General features: G+C 55.8%; 1 protein-coding gene across 1 annotated transcript in view; it reads right to left on the reverse strand.

Annotated features, from left to right (window-relative positions):
- Nucleotides 1-21,515, reverse strand: part of NOC2L (NOC2 like nucleolar associated transcriptional repressor) — a 63,920-nt gene that overhangs the window by 1,298 nt on the left and 41,107 nt on the right. Inside the window, 3 exon segments of the mRNA XM_025198136.1 lie at nucleotides 871-1,026; nucleotides 14,399-14,534; nucleotides 18,822-18,935. Of these exon segments, the coding sequence (XP_025053921.1) occupies nucleotides 871-1,026; nucleotides 14,399-14,534; nucleotides 18,822-18,935 (406 nt within the window).

A 21,515-nucleotide genomic window follows, 5' to 3' on the forward strand; every position in this document is an offset into this window, starting at 1 on the left:
AGGAGGCAGGGGAAGGGGCTTCTCTGCAAAGCCCAGCACTCCCTTTCCAGCCCCAAGCCCCTTGCAAGCATGGCATGGCTAGCACTGGCCGAGCACAGCCAAAACTGCTTCTAGGAACATGTGCCCACCTGCCATGGACTACAGAGCGAGGTGGGGTCCTGCTGGCCCAGGGTGACCCAGATTGGGCGCATGGCTGGAGGTGCTCAGGCAGCATCAGAGACCAGCTGTGCTTCCTCTCTGCGGGCACTAAGCAGTGCCAGTGCCGTCCAGAGCAGCCATGCATAGCCTGCGTGAATCCCCTTCTCGGGCAGCAGCTGTAAGCTGAGGGGGGCAGGCCATCGCTGGGAGCATAGATGGGAGGAAGGCAGCGGGGCTGCAGCTGCAGAGATCATTAACTGTTTTGCTGCTGCTGGGAGCACCTCCTCCTCGCTGCCCATGAAGGGCAGAACCAGCAGCCCAAAAAGGAAAAACACTGCGTGGCGCTGAGCCCCGGAGACGCTGAGTGTCTGGGTGCACGTGTAGAGAGCCTGGAAAGACTTGTAGCCAGGGCCCAGTGAGGCAGGCCAGGCCAGTCCCTCTTGGCAGGAGGCCCCTGACCATAGATGAAAGCCCCCTGGCAGCCTGTTAGCACCAGCGCCTCATAAACCTTAACCCTTTTGCTCAGGTCTCTGACGGCATCCCAGCTGCTGCAGCACCCAGCTTCAGAAGGGCGAAAACCTCCAGGCCTGGCAAGGGGGGAGAGATGCCTGCCTTTCTGGTGAAGCCAGGTCGAAGAAGGTGGGGGCCTGGTGCTTAAAGACCCACTACAGTTCCCCCCACCCCAACCTCCCGGGGGCAGCCAGGACTCTGCCACCTCTTTCTGCTCCTTACCATTGGAATCGCTACCTTCCTCTTCCTCCTCTACTTCATACTCTCCTTCATCATCATCATCATCGTCCAGGTCCTCATCCTCCCCCTCACTGCTCAGGTCTGAGTCTCCGTCCGGGCTTTCCTTCTCTCTCGATGCTTTCCTGGCTTCCGTCTTCCCTGCAATTCATTAAGAAAAATAATAAATGACACGAAATCCCTGCAATGGCAGCCAGGGCCCTGCACACCCCTCATGGCCGCAGCCCAGGGCAGAGCAGCTAGCACCTTCCCCTAGCCACTGGTCAGGCAGCCTGTCCCCCACACAATGCTTAGAGCTAAGTATGAGCCTCACCATGGCCTGGGCAGGGGGGCTTGGCAGGGAGCAGATGTGAGGGGCTGTTGCCCCATGTGCCAGGGAGCTCCCGTGTCTGGCTCCGATTTGGCAGTTACACGGCAGCAGAGGCACTAGCAAGGTGCTGAGCAGAGCAAGATGCAGCTCCCGGATGCCAGACTGGGTGTCCCACCTCGGCTTCAGGGGAGAGGAGGGCAATGGGAAGGAAAGCAGGGCAAGGGGAAAGGGGATTTACCAACAGTACGAACTAGGGTGGGCTGGCCCCATGGCAAGTGCATCAGTGCAACCCAAGAGGCACAAGTGTTTGCTCAGGACACAGCTTAGGTTGGATGCCCCCTGCAAAGCTAAGGGCACTGGGGAGCCAAAGCCTCACTCGGGGCCCTCCCACAGCTGTGCTCAGCCCCTTGGAAAGGCTCAGCAGAGGGGCCCAGACTCGAAGGGACCCTGCAGCCCCATGGGCTACGTTACGCTCCCATCTCTATGGCTGCAGGCTCCAAGTGCTTTGAGCTCTTCAGCTTAGCCCTTTGTTCACCCCAGGCTGAGGGGAGGGTTTCTCTGCCTACAGGGCTGGCACGAGATGCTCTGCACTCAAAGCAGTGCTGAAGGGAGGTGAAAGGCCTTTATCCTGCCCCAGAAGCTGCCAGGTACCCATGCTCCTCATGCCCCCATCCAGGAACCTGGCCATGCTGCACTCCTCGCAGCCCTGCTGCAGCTCCTACGGCCCCGTCCCCACTCCTGCCAGCCGGCTTCTTCTCTTCACTGGGCTGGAGACAGAGTCATTAATAAGCTGGCTGCCGGTGCTCCCGGCGGCAGCCGTCCGCGCTCTCCCCCAGCTGAGCGCGCGCTGCCTGCAGCCCCCATTCATTAGGCTCGCCGGGGAGCGCGGCTGATGGAGCTCGCCCCGGCAGCCATGCAGAGCGCTCCCCCTGCGGGGCAGGCTGGGTGGAAGATGGATGGGCTGCCGCCCGCCGCCCGGGAGAATATTGATGGGCACCTGCGAAGCCTGTCTCTGCACAGGCAGGGAGAGGTGGGAGCCAGCAGCGGCGGGGGCAGAAAAACCAGCTCGCTCCCATCCATCACGTGGCGCTAGCAAAAAGGCCTGTCAGCTCCACTTACCGGCAGCGAGAGCTCATCCGAGTGGGACTGTGGGAGGCCCCTGAGCCCAGCTGCGACCGGGAATTGGATGCCAGGCCCATCATTTGGTGGCCTGCAGGCCTTCAAGAGGCATGGACCAGAGAGCCCCTTCTCCCCCCACAGCCCCAGCCCGTCGCCAGTTAAGGTAGGCTGGGGAGGCAGGCCAACATCCCATGGGAGAAGGGAGAACCAAACCCCCACCGGCTGAGCCCTGCTTCCTTCTTAGGAGAGATGCAGAACTGCCCTGCGCCAGTCCAGCTCAGCACCACATGCCAGTCCCCTGCCCCTGTGCCGTGCCCACCTGGAGGCTGAGGTCTAACCACTGCTCCGTGCCGGGCTTGGGAAGAGCGTCCTTGGGCTGCAGCCAAACGGCATGGCCTGAGGACCACGCAGTCCCTGAGTGAGCCCAATGGCTCATGGAGGGCAAGCCTGGGGAGACCAGCCCCCCCACCCCCTCCTTTTTCGGAGGCTGAGAGGTGCAGCACGGAGCAGGGCTGTCACCCCCGGGTCTCACATCCCAGCCCCCTGCTCGCACACCTCGCTGGCCCCTTGCGTGCCAGGGGGCCCGTGGCAGCACCTGGAACACTGCAGGCTCCTCCGTGCACGGTCCTCCCCCGCGCCCTGCCTCCAGGGATCCCTGCCAGGCAGCCGCCGAGATACGAGCCTGGCTTCCCAGACAGTGCAGGCGGAGGGTGGGCGCTGGGAAGCCTGCATTAATCACTGTGATTATTAAGCTATTACCGGTGCGGGGGGGAGGGGCAGACACGGGACGGGAAACCCGCCAGCGATCCCGGGAGGCTTGCAGCTGCTGCGCTGGGTTTGGCTGCGTGTGATCAGTGGGCTGCAAAGCACGGGACGCAGGCTGCACAAAGCCATCGCCAGCCTCCCTGGGACCGAGAGTTCGGTGGGAACCACAAAGGGCTGAGGGATGGCTGAAGCAGGGCTGCCAAAGCGAGCATCACCTCCGACCAGCTCAGGCCAAAGCTGTCCTTAACCATCAGAGCTCAGGGCAAGACCTAACTCAGGGAAGAGACGATAATCCTCCAGCTCCCTTTGAGGAAGCCTCTGCTGGAGATGGGACACCAGCAAAAATGGGCCCCGAGTCTGGGCCAAGCTGGCCATGTCCATGCTCACACCAGCTCTAGTCCAAAGCATTGCCTCACCCCAGGACTCGGTTCCTCGTGGCTGCTCAAGACAGCGCAGAACCAGTGGCACGGGCACATCCTCTCCTGCCAGGCTGGGGCCTGGGGCGATCTCACCCACAGAGGCCCCCGGAGCTAGGCAGACGCAAAGCCAGAATTAAACCAGATTAAGCAGAGATGGAAACTGGCCTCCCAGGAGGAAGGGGAAAGTGTTCCAGCCACGGCCGAGGGGCGAATCCATTCACAGCAGCCAGACAACCAAAATGAGCAGCCCACGTGCATGAAACAAGGAGGCAGAGATGCATGGAGAACAGTTTCATCAGAAAGCCTGTATGTGCCCATCTCCAGGTGCTAGACCTTTCAATGCTGCCCTACCCCTCCTGCCTCCCAGCTCTCTGGGCATGTTGTACCTTACGCTCTCAGGCCCTGCGTGTTCCCATCCCCATTCCTTGAGCAAGGAAACTGAGGCAAGAAGCAGGTCCCGTGTGTCCTGTGCCTACTGCCACAGGGCCAAGCCTCTTGCAGGTCCCCAAGTGTCCTGGGCTCACATGGCTGGCAGGGAGTCCTGCTGGGCGCCGAGTTAGGAGGCTGGAGCGCCACGCGGAGAAGCACCGCAGTGTTTGTCTTCCCTCTGCCCCATTCTCTGCATGCTCACCTGGAGCAGCGTCTAGCTGCACAGCTCCTTCCCAGGGCATCCCTACCTGCGAGCTTGACACCCATGCTCCTAGACGATCCCGGCTTCCCGGAGGCCATGCCACTACACCGAGCTGGGGGGGCCGCATACCCCTGCGGAGCTCCAATGCCCCCACCCCAGCCTGACAGCAGCTCCCTGCCTCCCCCACATGCTGCTAGCCAGCAAGCACGGCTCCTACGCAGAAAAAAACCCAGCTGAACATCCAGGAGCAGGGGGCTGAAAGCGAGAGGGGCCTGAGGGAGCAGCGGGAGATTTGTCATCGTCAGCCAGTGCTATTATGGTATAGGCTGGTCCCCACCTCCGTGCCTAGCCGAGGGCACCGGGGGTGACAGATGACTTGCCGTGAGGGATGTGGCGTCCCTGGACCCCACCGGAGATGCACCGGCTATGGATCCCCCTTGACCCCAGGGCACTGGTGTGTGAGAAGAGCCACGGTTATCCCCTCGGCAAAGGAAAATGCCCGTCCTCTCTGCCTCCCGGCACAAAACCGTTGCAAGGCGATGAGGTGGCGGCCGTGCACGGGGGCCGCTCCAGCTCATGAGACGCATGCCGCCCCCGCTCCCCCCGCCAGAGCTCATTACAGCCCGGCCGCAGAGCCGCCGCGGCCACGCTCCTCTCTCGCCTCTAATTGCCTCATGACGAGGCAGCCCAGCGCCTCTCGCCAAGCCATTAATAATTTCCAGGAGCAGCCGTCTGCCCTCCCGGAGCTCTGTCAGCTGGTAAATGAGAGGAATGCATGTGATTCGCCCCCAGCCCCCACCCCAGACAGATCGATTGATCAAACCCATGGCGCTCCCCGCCCCCACTCTTCCCCCCCTTGGCCTTCAGAGCATTCCCAGCTGCCTCCTCCCGGCCAGCCCTCGCACGGACCTGGGGCGCTGCTCTCGCCCATGGATTAACCCTCCTTCTCCTGTGCCTCTGGCTCTGTTCCAGCCCCACAGAGGCAGGCCGGCAGTGATCACACCGCTGCCTAAAGCAGACAGACGGAGGGGCCCACTTCCCTTCGACTCAGGCAATTACACCGAGAACAACCCCCCTTTCAAAAGCTCCCTCTGCCTTGTACCTCTCTGCCCCTTTCCAGTGCACAGCTGGATCTGCTGCGTGTACTGGCCTTACTCCGACAGCAGGGCCCCAACACTTCCAAGCCAGGTGTGAAGCCGACGGACGCCGGGAGCCCCACCGGGATGCAGGGTGAGATGTGCAGCTTTGCGACTGCAGAAGGGAAGCAATGAATGAAAGGACCCGGGGGTTACGGTGGACCCTAAGCTGAATGAGCTGTGTGCTCTCATTGCAAAAGAAAAAAAAAGCTAACTGCAGGCTGGGTTGTATTCACAGGAGTGTCACTTATATATCAAGGGAAGTGAGGCTCCCACTATTCAGCACTGGTGAGGCCTCACCTGGAGTCCGGTGTCCAGTTTAGGGCCCTGCACTGCAAGAACCATGTGGACAGTTTGGAAAGAATCCAGTGCAGAGCAACAAAAATGATTAGGGGCCGGGGGGGAAAGGCTGAAAGACCTAAGGTTATTTAGTCTAAAGAAGAGAAGACTGAGGAGGGATTTGATAACAGTCTTCCAATACCTGAAGGGCAATTACAGAGAGGATAGAAATGGGCTTTTCTTTGTAGCTGAAGGGGACAGGACTAGGAACAATGGTCTGCAGAAGGGGAAATTTAGGTTGGAGATGAGGAGGAACTTTTTGACTTTGAGGGTGGGTCAGGCACTACTGGCACAGGCTACCTAGAGGTTGTGGAAATCACTCTTGGAAGTTTGCAAGAGGCTGGGATAGCTTCCTTAGACAGGGATGATCCTGCCTCGAGCAGGGAGCTGCACTACATGACCTCATGACGTCCCTTCCAGGCCTACTTTCCTATGATCCTATGAAACCAGTTTGGCTTTGATGCAGAATGAATCAATGAAGGAATCTGCATCCAGGCAGGGGGCACAAGGCACTGGGGGGTCAAGGAGCCCCCCCATGCTCTCCCTGGCCTGGTCACCGCCTCATGGTGACTTTACCCACATCCCTAGCCCTCTGCTTCCCCTCTGATTCTTGTCTCTTTGGTCTCTCTGCTCCTGGGGCAGACATTATCACCTGCTACGTGCCCACGAAGACAAGCACACTAGGGCCCTGGTCTGGGCTGGTGTCTCCTGGTGCTACTGTGAGAAGGCGGCACTAGAGGAGGCTGGCCTGCACTCCACATCCCTGACAGACAAGGCAGGGAAGGGGCATGCTTACACACGCAAGCTCTGTCATCGCTGCAAAAACTGCCAGGTATTTTATGGCAGACTCAGCCATGCCTGTCAGCCATCCCCTGCCTGCAGCTCACCCCCAGGTCAGTGCCACACAACCGTGCTCATCTGTTCGGGGCACTTCTGGAGCCCCATGCCCCAATTCCCTGCCCTTCGCACGGGGGGGGGAGAAGAGGGATGGCTGGAAACATTTCCCCACATTTGCCTAACAGAAAGGAAGAAACAATAGACAAAAGAGTGCGGGGCGAAGGAGAGGGAGTAATTCAGGCTTGGAGACTGACCTCATCCCCCAGTTTTAGCACAGGTTGTAGGAACTGAGGACACCCTGCAAAAGTGGGCTCTAAAACCAGGTCTCATGTTCCCCCCTCCATAGCTAAGCAATGCTGCTGCCACCCCCCTCCCCCGGGCACCAATTTTATCAAGGCGCTCAGATCCTCAGTTATCAAACTGCTCAGATCCTACAAGGAACCAGATAAAAAAGAAGTTTGCCACACTCCCAGCTGCAGAGAGGTTCCAGAACGGACACATTTAAACCCGGTGCCCCTCGCGCACTGCTTGCCACCAACACGGGCCCAGAACAAAGTGCTAGGGGAAGCGCATTCCTGGCTTAAGAAAGAAGGCTGATGCTGGAGCTGGAACAATTTGCAAGCCGTCCCATCTTAACACTGCTAAGCACTGAAGGCTCCCAGCACTGTCGCTCAAGGCGACTGGAGCAGAGAAAGTGAAGCAGCCTCTGCTCCCGCTGGTCCCAAGACATCTCAGCCTGTCAGCTGCCCGGCCCATATCTGATGTGCAGGAATGACTTTCTACATTCGAACGTGGGGATACCGGCATGGCCACACCGTGTCAGGCCAGCGATCTCCCTCTTGTCTGAGATCCTGGCATCCAGCTCTTGCCAGATGCTTCCAAAAAAGGTACAAAAGGCCTTACGATTGGCAATTAGGAAGAGCTTGCCCTGTCAGGGGAATTTCCTACCTGACCCTGATGCCCTCTATCTATGGCTTATGCTTCGCTCTGAATATTTTCACTCGGTTGTCTCCATACATATTGTACACTAGTCACACAGCACAGCTCAGCTGTGAATGACACGTGCAAGCACATCTTTATAGATGCACACACACCAGTTTTAGCTGCTGTGCCCATACCTGTTTAGACACAACAGACGGCACGTGCCATGTTCCTGCACCCCTCGAGGTGCGCATCTCACCTGCTGCAATGGCTCGGCCGTGCTGTTCCCAGGCAGGCGCACTGTGCACCTGCTGTATTGCACACTGGTGTAGTGAGAGAACCACGTATTTATACTGCACGCCGTGGACCTGTTTCTTGTGCCCGATTCATACAGAGATGCGCTGGCACCAGCTGTACTGATGGGAGCAGCGGAGCAAGTGGACATATTTGCTGTAAACACTGCCAGTTCTTCCTTATTCTTGGGCAGGAGCCAAAGATAAAAAAAAATCAGACAGAGTGGAGCCTCTACCGTGGCACCTGCTGCCGCACCCTGCCCTGGCTGCTTCTACAGCACCCAGCTGCCACATGGAAAAGCCCTGCGGGGGAAGCAGAGAGGCTCCCTGCTGAAACCCTGGGGAACGCTCATCCCTACACCCAGGTCATCATGCATCTTCCTCCCTGACCGCACATACACCCTTGTACCTGCATCACCTGGGGGCTCGGGGATAAGACTGACGAGGAACCGAAGGGGAGAAGGAAGCAGCAGAGACTATGAGGTCCAGGAGCAGAATGCTGCCTCCCTCTTTAGCATCCTCCCTTCTCCCAGCTTGCTCCCGCTGTCTCACCCTCCCGCTGTCTCCCCCTGCTGACCGGGGATCCCTGCATGCACCTGTAGCCTGGCAATGGGGTGCTGCTGCCCCTGGCCCCTTATGGGCCTGAGCCCCCTTTCACCTCTAAGCCACGTTGTGCTCCTAGGAATCCAGGGGCTGCTTTTCCCATGGAGACCCATCCCATCTTGCTGCACTCCCGGTACCATGCAGCAGACCCCCATCTGCCCCCCTCAACCCAACAGGGACCTTCATGTGTTGCTATCCTGGTCTGCACCTCCGTGCTGCAGGGGCCCTGTGCTGTGCAGTGGGGGGATTCCTCGGGAGGTGGCTCCTCAGCTGGGACGATCATGGAGCTGCAAACGCCAAATTACTGGTGGCTGCTTCCTGCAGCTTGGTCCGAGTGAGGAAGCGCCAAATCCCTGCTCCCCCCTGCAGCATAGGTGGATGGGGGGTGGGGGAGAAACGTGTGTGTGAGAGGGTGCATGTGTGTTTGTGTGTGTGTGGGGGGGGGTGGAGGGGGGAAGGGGGTGTCATGCCCTGGGGGGAGGCCAGGAAGGGAGGGGGGGAGAGGCCAGGAAGGTAGGGGGACAGGAGGCAGGTCAGTGCAGTGGGAAGAGGTCAGGTGCTCCCTCCAGGTGCCAGGACCAAAGCAGAAGAGACCCCAGTATCAGCTCAAGAGGAGCAGGGAAGCTCTCAGCATTGGGATACCACCCTTGTCCCAGGGGCCTGGCTCAGCCTGCTCAGGTGGGCCCCCCTGCCACTGCCCTGGGGCAAGCCGCATTACTAACGAGGAATACAAGCAGCCGTTGCTTCCATCTGCCCTCCCGGCTGCTGACAGCCGTGCCTGAGGCCTTTGGGAAGGGGGCAGGGGTTGGGACAGACTGACAGATTGAGAGCATGTATGTGCATGGGTGACAAGGGAAACCGGTTATGATGTGGCTTGGGGGAGGTTTGCACTTGCCCAAACACCCTGAGAAATTCAGACAGATGCTGCTTACTGGGTCACTGGAGCCCAAACCCTGTGCACGTGCTCACAGATGGCCCCGTCCCCAAGCCCAGGCCACGACCCCTAAGAGTGAGCCCTGTTCCAGAGGCCGAGTGAACTGGGGCTGCCTACGAGCAGCAGACCTACTCAAGGTTGAGCATGTATGTGAGACCTTGCGGGTCTGGGGCTCGTGCTCGTGCTGAACCGCCTGGGTCATCTGTGAAGCAGCAGCTGCAGTTATGGTGATAAAGTGAGCGACTCCCCTTCTATCCCTGGTCCCCACTCTGTGGACTTGCAAAGATGGATTTTGTGGCGAGATGCATGGGGCCAGCGGCTGGCATTGTAAGTTAGCTGCAAAAGGAAACCATGTAGCTATGAGCTTCCTGATGGCGTGGCCTGGGAAAGAGGGAGAGCGCTGAGGTGGACGTGCCCGGCATTGAACTACATCCCTCCGCCCCGTTCTATTCACTAGGTTTCCCTTTGCTGTTTATTTTGCATTTTTTTTAGCCTCTCTCAAAACTAGGGAACAGGCAGGGGAAGAAAAACCCTGGAATAGCCAGCTCTAATCTGTTCTGCCAGCCTCGCCTGCGTTAGGTGGGAGTTAACGAGCAAGGTATTTTCGTTAGTCACGGTTAACCCCGGAGTCCAGCTGCTCTCCCAGCTAACCCTGCTCCAGAGAGATTACGGTCGCTGTAAATTGTAATGAGCACTTAAGTACTGCAATATTTAATTTAAAAAAAAAAAAGAGGAGCGAGGGGGCTGTGAACAGCAGCTAATTAACAGAAAATGGATAATTTCCTGGCGATTAACATTTGATTTTCCACTGGTCTGGATGCAGGCTGGTGTCTGGCTGGGCAAAACACCCACAAACCTCCCTATCACCTGAAAGGGCATCTCCCTTTCAAATGTCTCGTCTCTGGCTAAGAACAGGAGGCAATTCTACTGCTTCCCTGCCTCCCCCGAGCAAGCCACAGTGATGCTAGTAAACCAGCAGCAGATGCTGCCTGAGGTGGGGTAAAGGAAGGGGGCAGATTGCTTCCTCCTGTCTATACCATTGTATGAAAGTGGTTCTGATTTGCACACTGGGATCCAACGAGTCCAGCCTCCTGTCCCTAATGGCAGCCATACTCAAGGGTAAAGAAGCCCAGAGTTGGCCTATGGGCAATATTTTGTCCCTGGAGAAGGTCTCCTCCCAGTCTGAACAGCTAGAGATGGGGTGAGCCCTGAAACCCAAAGCTTTAATTCTCCCCAAGACTCTTCCTTTTCAGCACTGATGAGGACAGTGCTGGATGTTGTTGCTCAGCTGGATGCTCGATCTTACTCATCCTAACCTCAGGCCATACAGGATCATAGGAAATTAAGGCTGGAAGGGATCTCACAAGGGCATCTAGTCCAGATCCAGTTCAAGGCAGGATCATCCCTGACCATCCGAGCCAAAAGTCTGTCCAACCTGCTCTTGAAAACTTGCAAGGATGGATATTTCCACAACCTCTCTGGGCAGCCTGTTCTAATGCTTGATCAGCCTCAAAGGCAGAAAGTTTCTCCTCATCTCCAACCTAAATCTCTCCTGCTCCAGTTGGAGGCCATTGCTCCTAGTCCGGTCCCTTTCAGCCACAGAGAAGAACTTACCCTCTCTAATTGCCCTTCAGGTATTTGAAGACTGTTATCAAATCCCCCTTCAGTCTCCTCTTCTCCAGACTAAATAACCCTAGTTCTTTCAGCCTTTCCTCGCAAGTCTTACCTCCCAGGTCCCCAGTCATTTCTCTTGCTCTGCACTGGACTCTTTCCAAACTGTCCACATTATTCTTGATGCAAAGACACATCAGTTTTTAATCACTTACATCAGTTTTTAATTCACCACCCTGGGTTTCCTGGAGCAACTCCTAGATGTTTTTGTTCCCAGGCAGATCAAATCTAAGAGAAGGCAGGGTAGATATGCACCCCAGACTAACTAAATAAGGTATACAGAGAAAGCATAAGCTTTTGTGAACTCAGGCTCACTTCATCAGATGCTATGAAAGGACAAGCATAGATCAGTGTATAAAGGAGAGTAAGTGATTTGATTTTGATTTGATTCAAATACTCACTCTACTTTATACACTGATCTATGCTTATCCTTTCACAGCTCAAGTTCACGAAAGCTTATGCTCCATATATATCTCTTATTTAACTAGTCTATAAGGTGCATCTCTATGCTGCCTTACTAACATAGCTAACTACCTCTCAGATCAATTCTCAGCTACTGCACGTCTGGGATGAGACATACCCAGAGCAAAACTAAGGGAAGAAGGCTCTAAATCATCTAGGCTGTTTTGACCACTGCTGTTGTTGCTTCTTACATTACCCTTGCATTGCAGGAAGGTGTCATGCATCTAAGCCATTCCCTGCTCCCGTGCCCACAGCCTGGAGGACAGAGCTGGCAGGGCCAAGTGGCTGGACAGACACTCATGTCCGTGTTTGAAGGAGCTGGGTGTCAGTGCAGAGATCCCAAAGCAGGCAGGTGCTGCCGCTCGTCTCCCGAGGGCAGATCGCTGGCATCGGCAGGGCTCTGAGATGGGCCAGTACAGCAGCTTGTCGTCCCTCCCCCGGTCAGCTGGACCCAGTTACACTCTTCAGGGACATGTGGCAAGTACCGAGCATCCGAGGCCCCACATGTCCTCTCCCACAGTGCCCCTGTAGAGCTAGGCTGTTACAGCCCTGCAGCTGAGTGCGGCTGGCTCTGAGATTAGGCTGGTTACAAGCTGAATTTGGAGACACCTCTGCCTTGTGTGCAGCTTAATAATATAACGAGATCAGGATCCAGCAAGACCCCCTGCTGCTCGGGGATACAGAGGACACAAGGAGCAAGTGCTGATTTAATGTTAAAAGCCAACCAAAAGTCTTTTGCCTCTCCAGACCCTGACCCCTCCCCTTCACGTGTGTGCCATGGGGAGAAGGGCCGAGAACTCCCCAGATCAAATCAGGACAAAAGGGCTGCAACTGAGGCATGTGGGCTAGGGAAGAGTGGGGTGGAGGGTAAAGGCAGCAGTGCAAACTCTGCACTTCTGTTTCTTTCAGCAAGTCCTCCCCTTCCCCCCAGACATTACAACAAAAGCTGGCTCCAAGGCTGCAAACGCTGGCGCTGGTGACAGAGGCAACCATGCTCCAACTCACCTCCATCTGCAGCCAACACCGACAGCTGCTGAGCGCAGAGGACAAGCAAGAGGACGAGGGCTCCTTGTGCACCCTGATTCGTGTCCCTTGAGGCACGAGCCACCCTCCACCCCCGCCCCTTTCTTGCTGCTCTGCCACCTCCACACGAGGCCTCGGAGCTCAGACTGGCTGCCAAAAGCAGCCCACTTCAAGCTGCAGGTTGTGCTCAGGCCCTGTAACTTATCCCCCAGCAAGCCAGGCTAAGGAACAGGAGGATAAAACCAAAGCAGGAGCAGCTGAGCTAGGAATGGTGGAGAGCACTGTCCTTACTGACATAGTAACACAAGGCTGAATTGTACACCTGGCCCCTCAACGAGAGTGCTCTTCCCACACAGGCCTGGTGCAAGCCTTGCCCCACGTGAAGTGCTCTCAACAATGTGCACCTGTTGCACAAAGGCCCCCAGGGGCTGGCTGAACCGACACCAAACATGTGCATGTGCGCACACACACTGGGAGAAGCTACCAAGCCCAGCTGTACACCATGAAGTGTTACCTTCATTGGGCATTTCTGGTGAGCCTGTGAAGCCCCAGGACAGAAAAGCTGGAGTGGTTTTTAATCGGGGACTGGTGCCAAGAGACAAAACTACAGCCCACTGTTGTTGCTCCTCTTGTCAAAGCATTTCATGGACTGGGTTGTGGGGAATAGTGCCTTCCAAGGGTGAATACAGCAGGTCCTTGGGAGACCAATGAGACATCTGCCTGGGAAGCATCAGTTTGGTGGGCAGGTCTCTGAAGCTGGGGAGACGCAGAGCTACCTTAAGGCTCCACTGGAATGAGCTCTGGGTGGGGGGGCTTTCTATGTTTCCTTCTTCCTCTTTATTACTAAGGACACTTGCAAAACCCATCAATTTAAAAACCCTGTCTGACACAGTGAGAGGTCTCTGCAGTGTATGAGGGACACCTGCAACAGAGGCACAGCTTTATCTACCTCACCAGCCTAATTCTCCACCAACCATCAGAATTTACTCTTGCACCTCGTAATCACTGCCCCACACAAAAGGTCAGGGCCTGACACGTGGAATGAGACACAGGAGCAGGTGAACTGAAGAAAAAAGGTAGATCCTGATTGATTGCAAATGCCTTCCCCCTATAATAAGTAGGGGCAAGTTATTCAGAAAACACTTCGAGGCAAAATTCCCATTAAGGGAGGAATGCAAAAGTTTTTCTGAGCACTTAAGCGGGTTCCACAATTTACTGCAGACCCCTAGCGGTCAGCTGCTGAATGACGCTGTCCCATTCTTTCTGCTGGCCTAAACTTCCCTGCCCCGTGGAAAACGATTTTTTTGTCATTTAAGCCACTAGAAAGTTTCCTACAAGGATTCAAGGGTGTGTGGTTAACCCTGCTCTCCAGTGTGGTCTCAGGTCTGAAAGTTGGCAGTGGTGGGACCTGGCAATTCCTATGGTCTGATTTACTGTGATATCCAAGTGACCTCTCTTTACTGTATTTAGCCTAAACACCTTCATGAGGTAAGACAGGGCCACAAATCCCCATTTTACGCAGGGGAGAGAGCTGCAGAGACACGAGACCAAACAGTGCTGCTGGAAAGCTCCATAAACATCCCATGATAGAAAAGGTCAGGCTGTTGCCAAAGCTCTGTGCAGGCCGCAGACACAAGGGACAAATGACCAGTGCCGGGTCTAGCTTAGAGCCACTCTCTAGTGACACACTGCAGCTGCACTGCAGGAGCCGGGGAGAGCAGGCCCCCTTTCTGGGTAAACACCTCTGGGGCTGGATTCAGAGACAACGGCCAATCTTAGCACCCCTTGGTGCTGGGGCAGTGGGCCAAAGGTAATGGGGATTTTAGAATGAGCTGGATAAAGGCACTAAGAATGAAGCAGTAAGATGGAAGACACTGAACCAGCTTCCTTGTGCTGGTTTCCAAAGCCTCCACAAAGTAACTGCCCTGCCACACTCTGCATCCCCAAGCCATGTGAGACAGAGCCATGCCATGTGATGCCCGTGTGATGGGGCCTGATTTACGCACAGATGAAGTGAGCGCAGACCCCTGGTTCAGCCCCAGCCCAGTACCTTTCACAGAGAATCCACTGCTCTCCTCCTCAGAGTCGCTGTCCAACTCAAAGAGATCCTTGAATTCCTTGTGGTCTTCCTCCTTCCTATCCTCCAGCCGCTTGCGCTTGATTTCTGGGAAATTCAGGTCTTCAAGCTAGATGTAAGAAGACAGAGAAAAGAAAGGATCAGTGAAAACATATTTAGCTTCTGCTTTCTTATCATGGGGTGGGCCCAGCCACAAGCTGCAATTAACTATGCAGCACTGGGGTCAAAGCCAGGAGCTCAGCAAGCGAAACCCCAAGTGCCAGAAGGTGAAGGATCACCCCGGAAAGCAGCAGATGCCCTGGGGTGGAGGCAGTTATGAAGCTCCATTAAGACATGCAAAGCATCTCCACTCCAGGGGTGCTGCTGACAAACAGCTGCTGCTTCCGGGCCATCTGCTGGGTAAAACCCCATTGCAAGTCTTTCAGGAAGGGGAAAACCCACCTCCTTTGCACTGAGTCCAGCTGAATGTGGGGAGCAGCCCTGGGGTACTGAAGAACCTTTTGATCAGTGTGAGTGCGTGGCTGCATCTTCTTATGTCCCCGGCACCTGGATTTAAAGCCCTGCCTGCCCCAAAAAGTGCTGCTGATCATAGAGAGCAGAGCAGAACAGAGTGGTGATCTGGACTGTCTCAGCACCTGCCAGCTTCGGAGTAGCCAAGTGCCAATAAGGCGGAGAGGCAGATATAGCAAAGAAATGCCTGGGGCTTCTCTTTTGCTGCATTGTCATGTAACCTTTATCTGAACAGGGTTAAATGGCAAGAATTTGCAGTGTCAAATGCTACCCACCTCTGCTTTAACCTCTTTCATTTCCAGAGCTGCCCAGCTACAGTTGGCACTGTCCCACGGGGCCATTTGGGTAAAAGTGCCATGCTTATCCCCTGGTACCAAGGATAAGCATGGTACCAAGCTGGTACTAAGACATGTTTGCTCCCCAAACTAGCAAGAGCTGACTCCATTTTGCCACCCTGTGCTTTATTTCTGGGGTGAGGGCTGTTGGCAGTGCTGGCTCACGGAGAGGCAGCCACCAGGTCTGCACACAAGTACAATGTCCCTGCAAGCTGCATCACAAGAGCTGTGCTCCTAAACCCAGTGCCTGGGACTGGCACCACATCTCAGGCAGGCAGGCATTACCAGGAGTGGCCATGCACACAGGGTCAACCTCTGCCCATGTGAACGGTCCCTGGCTTTGCAATCTCTCCACCTTGCACCTTAACCCTGGTCTAAAACAAAGCATCTTTGGGATGGGCAAGGGAACACTCTCGCTGTAACCATCACCTCGTGGGCAAGCAAGACAATTAGGTGCCTTGACTGTCACATGCTTTGTGGCTATTTCACAAAGCTGTACGAGCTGTGCTGCTGTCACCTCCACTGATTATTTTACTTGTAGCAAGGCAACGGATGCAGGGATGAAACTGTTACTTCACATCTAAAGACAAAAATCTAAAGACAAAAATCCTTCAACTCGGAAACTCAACATGCTGCATGCCATGCTGTGGCCATGCACGTGTAACTAGTAGTGGTTCGCTGGCTGGCTACATGAGAGTACTAAGCAGAGGACTGGTTACACACACAAGCGCAGCAGCATACATGTGCAAAGCAAGTGTGCAAACACCCAAGGCCATGGAGCTCAATGCCAGCCCAAAGCCGCTCTGTATTTTCAGTCTTTCACAGTGCACCTGGCAGGTCTCTCCACCGAGCTCTCTGGGAGAACGCCCACATCCCTCCTTGGCAGCCCTGCAGACTCCAAGCGCAGTCGTAGAGCTGTGCTGTTTAAGCTGGCTTTGCTGATACCTGTCAGCTCACATGGATCCCAAATCCACTTGACCCACTGTCACTGGGATGGGTGCCTGGGAGGACCAGACACAGCTCAAGACCATGCAGCACCTGCAAGCTACACTGTCCAACCCCGCACCTTTATCAACATCCCTGGGGCCGTCCTTGCAGTGCTCTGTACTGTCACTAAGCCAAACACCATCATCAGCTCTCTTGGCTAAATCATTCACAAATACATTGTACAGCTCTGGTCCCAATGCTGACCTCTAGGATACGCGGACAGCTTCAATCTGCTCTGAGCAGCAGCTGTTTACTGAGGCCTGGTTTCCTATCACGTTCCTATCCATGGCTTAGCTGGAGGCAAGGAGAACGGAGTCTCACGTTTCAGGCTCCTGGGGTGCCCCAATCCTGTGCAAGACTCTCAGGGAAGGAAGAACTGCCGGGACCAGGTATTTGTATTCTAATGAGCAGGGAAAAAAAAATCAGGCTTCCTTAGTCACAACAATAAAATGCAGAAGGCATCTGAGATTTTCTCTGCCCCTGCCTTTTGTTTCATTAAGAGCCTGAACACGGCCTGTTTGCAGGCAACAGGCAGCACAGCAAGGTTTTCAGGGGAAAAGGAACTGGTTTTGAGCAACGCACAGCTCATGCACCGCCTGCGTGGAGGGGAGGAGAGGCCAATGTCTCAGCATTTTGTACTGGGTGCACATTTCTGTGGCATGCAAGCTGTTCCTGGCTGGGAGGGCTCTTTGCACAGGGCCTCTTCAGCACCCTGTATGGCAGGGTCCCCAGCTCCATGCACTGCCAGGGTGTTAACACTAGCCTACACTTCCAGAAGCAACTTGTGCTCCTGGGTGACTTAACTTCCATTGTGCCCAGCTGGTGGCTTCTTACCAGGGGCCCCACTCTCAGAAGTGGGCTGCCCCCCCCACACTTTGCCTGCTCTCAAGGATCTGTCGGGCATCTTCAGGACGATTTCAGCCAATGCATCAACCAGCCAACAAGCGACCGAGCCCTCCACGGCACAGCCCAGACACGTTGTGCTGCAGCTGTAACCTGGCAAGCTGGGGGCTAGGCCTCCATCTACCAGCAAGGGAGCTCCTCTTCTCAGCCTCTCGCAGTGCCGATTAGCCCGCATCCCATTAGGTCCCGCTGTGAGAAGGGAGCGGAGCTGGCAGCCGGGGTCAGTGTGACGACACCGAGTTGCATCTCGCAGCCAGGCGGAGCTCTTTCTATTTCAATGGCTGCTAATGGGACATGGATTTTCACAGCCCTAATGGGCCTCGTGGTGCTGTGCGCCCCGCTGGAGCGCACAATGCCGCATCATTAAGACAGCAGCCCCCTGCCGAGAGAGACAACAGCCCTACTCCCTGAATGGCGATGGCAGGCAGCAGCCGGCCTGGCTGAAACCTCCCGCCAGACCCAGCCGTTCCAGGTCGGCTGTCTGTTCCTCCCACTCCCGCAGGGGCTGAAACGATCCCCAGCTTCTCCCTTTACCTGCTGCCCCGGCTCCCTGGGGGAAACCTGCCTGAGGGAGCTCTCACCTTGCCCCCTCCCTGCTGGCAACAGATACCCCCTCTGCCTCCTGCTCCTCCATGCAAGATTTGGGCCTGGCCTGCACAGCTGGGCTATCTCCTTTTCCGCTCCTGGGGAGAGCTGTGCTGGGCTGAGCCCCACCTGCAGTCCAGGATAGCTGCTACATGTGCTACAGGAGGACCAGCTCCCAGTGAAGGACTCCGAACACACCCAGGGTCCCCCAGGTTTTCTCCCACCACCATGACTCCATTGGGAGCCCAGAATCACATCCCACGGACTCTTTGTTGTTCCCATGCCACCCTGGTGACACTACCTATTGCAGGTTCCCCATCCAGGCATCCCAGCTCAGCCATTTCCAGTGCATCAGCTACTTGATATAGAGAGAAGAGCACCCCCAGTTGTCTCACAAGTCCTGGCCATGCTCTGCCAGTACCAGCAGGCAGCAGAGGATATGTGAGAAATGGAGGCAGCCAGAGCATCATCTAGATTGGCAGAGCCAAGGCCTGGCTGTGTAGAGGGTTGTGGTGTAGCCCAAACTATTCCAGCCCCCCCCACCCTCTATAAACTACATCTGCAGAGAATATACAGCAACTGAGAGAGCCCGACAAGCTTCGTATGTAAACAGGGGAAGGGTCCAGTGAAAGCCCCTGAACCGAACACAGCTCCAAGCACATGGAAAGTTCAAGTCTGCCATCACAAGGAGGGAAGCCAGGAAGCTGGATGGCGCCAGGGTGACTCCGGGCAGCGCATAACTTTCCCATAAAGCAGCCGAAAGAAAGGACTCCTCATCCCATCACCACCTCTCCCCACCTCCATGTCTGCCTTGCTCAGCCAGGGAAAGCATGGCCCCGGGAGCAGATATGAAGGCTGCAGCTGGGCTGGGGACCCAAGAGAGGTTGCAGAAGGAAGCCAAGGGCTCACAACTCCCCACTGGTTGTCTCAGGCCCACGCACTCCACCTCCTGCCCAGGCATGCAGCCCACCCACACTCCCCACAGAGAAAGAACATCTCTTACTCACACCACGGAGGAGCCAGGCCCCTGCTACAGCACGGCTGTCCCTGGAGCCAGCCCCGGGATTGACCCTTACCCTTTCTTTGCCGCTGATTTCCAGCTGGATCTCCTTTTCCCTCAGTTTCTTCCACTGCACATAGTACTTGGTCAGCGGTGTTCCCTCCTCTTGGATCTGCCTCTCCCACCGCTCCTGTGGGGAAAGAAGAGGACGACAATGGCTTTAGGCTTTGTGGAATGTCCCAGAGCTAACAAGGGAGTCTGTGTTCAGTCTCAAGGCCTGCTCTGAGCAGACCCAGGCTTTATTCTTTTGAACCACGAGCGAGCCTACGGAGCCAGGGCTGGGAGCTGTGAAGATTTAGAGCCCTCATTTCGGTGAAAACGTTGTCACGAATGGGACTTGCCACACAGCACTGCCAGTGCCAGCTGGGCTGGGGGACGTGTGCTAAGGCCACAGACAAAGCTGCCCCATGCAAACAACGGCTGGGAGTGGAAGCAGCTAGGGACACCTTAAAGAATACGAGTATTGGGACCAGCTGCTCAGCACTGTCCAAAATACACACCCCTTTCAGGGTTCGCTTGGACATCCTCAAAAAGGAATGAAATCACCCAAAAAATCACTTGTTCCGGGCAGCCTGACGGAGTCCACCAGCCTGCACGGTCTAACTCCCAAGGGCTTCAGGATGCAGACACTGCTGGCACTCGCGGAGGAGTCAGGGCTGGGTGCACTCCACACTGGGTGCTTTGCAGAGAAGGAGGTGTGAAAAGGCTCTTAAGCCTGGCAGTCTTATGTTTTTTTACACCCATAGTTAGGCCCCTATGAGAAGGTGCCTGAATCTCCACAGGCCCTTCTTTTAATGTCTCCCCTGTGAAGCTCTGACCCCGAATTGAGACCCCCCTTGCATTACATGGCTCTGGGAAGGAGACACAAACACAGCAGTGAAGTCAGACAAGGCGTTAGCAGCACTGAAGAAAAAGCCACAGCTTCAAGCACAACTGGAGGGCAGAGCGCAGAGGGATTTTCTGCCGCTGGAATCTCTGGACTCCGCGTCTGGCCTGGCAATGGCTCAGGGCAAACTTGGTCCCAAAACCCAGGATTCTGTTGCTGTAAGAAACCTCAAGCCGGCATTTTCCAAGCCGCATCCAAGGGAGGGCTGATTGGGTTTTAAGTCTATGGCCAAGGCATTTATTTCCGAAGCAAACATTTCCCCGTCTGCGAAAGCGGAGAGCGAGAACCGCCGCATCTGTTTTTACTGCCCGAGCAGAGGGAACCGGGAGATGCAAGTGCCATAAATAGTGGGAAGTAAATTAGATGGTTAGAAATTCCTCCAGCTTTAATCATCGGGAATGTGATTACCGAGAGAGGGAGAGGACACGCCGAATTCAAACGCATGCTTTTCAACCTGGCAGCGCTGCTTTAGCTCAGATCCCACATAGATCTGTACCTTATTATCTGGATTACAGCAGCGCCCAGAGGCGTCGGGCAAGCACATCGCAGAGACAATCTAATGTATGGAGAGACAACAAGTGTAGGTAGCAATCAGGAGGAGCGGGAGAAGGAGGATGAGGGGAGTGGTGACAGGATGGAGATGAATGCAGATCCATTCAGTGCCGGGCAAGGCAGGAGAGAGATTGGCACCTGAGTGAACTAGGCAAGCTGGCATGTGCTGAGCAGCAGCACGGTGCCCTCATCTGGCACTCAGGAAAGTGCGCTGGCAACAAAAAAGGCACTTCCAGCCCATCTCTCCTGTGGCACTGCTTGAAAACCCCCTGATTCTGTCTGCGGGCTCAGCCTGCGGGAGCAGCTCCTCCTGGCTGAGATGCTGCAGAGCGTGGGCCCCCCTGTTCAGGGCCGTGTCTGCAGGGGGAAAGGTTTATCTGAAGAATTTTAAGGCAGAGGCAGCGGAGAGTTGGCAGCTCCTTAATTCAGGCCAGCTCCATTCCCAGGTGGAGAGAGTCAGCTTGCATCCATGGAGCTGCGGCAAAGGCATATAGCCCAGGGGCTACAGCACACCTGGGAGCGGAAACACAGGATCTGTGGTCTCCGCAAGCGGCCCCAGAAGCTGCACTTGGGTGACTCGTGTCATCCATGCTCTAAAGAGGCAGAATCCCAGTCCATGTCCCAGGCCGGGCACCACTGATACCACAGCTTCCAGCTGAGCAGGCCCTTTCCAGGAAGGACAGGCCCCAGATTCACATCCCCCTCCTGGGAGTGTTTGCAACCCGGCTCCAGACAGCATGACCAGAGCCTGCGTCTGCGGCCCAGCTACCCACAACCCTTCTTCAACATGCTGATCAAGCAGGAGGCTGGCGTCTACTGGCATGTGTCCCTGTAGATGCCTGCTCTCAGACAACCCAGCTCTGCTCTTGCTCTCTCCCACCGGTCAGGCAGGAGTGGCAATCCCTGAGCAGCACGGGGATGTTTTCTCTTTTGCCTTCTAGCCATAATCAAGCATTTGGATAAAGCATCCAAGTAAGGCTTGTCCTTGGGGGTGGCTTTTCTGCTGGAGAAGGGCTCTTTGCGGTGTGCCCAACATGCTGGAACATCATTGGGTTTCAATTGCAACCGATCCAGAGGCTGCACTTCCGTCATTGTGATAAGCAGCTGACTTCAACTGGTAAGGCCTCCTCCAGAGACCACTCTATTGCTGCCTTTTTTAGGGGCAGCTGGCATGAACCAGGGCCCCGGGATACAGTGCTCTGCCTCACCATTCCCATGGGCTGCCCTGACTCTTGCATCTCCCCCATGCTCCCTCATTTCACACTCAGCAGG

This window comes from Alligator sinensis, unplaced genomic scaffold (assembly GCF_000455745.1).
Source record: "Alligator sinensis unplaced genomic scaffold, ASM45574v1 scaffold569_1, whole genome shotgun sequence".
Taxonomy (NCBI): Eukaryota; Metazoa; Chordata; order Crocodylia; family Alligatoridae; genus Alligator; species Alligator sinensis.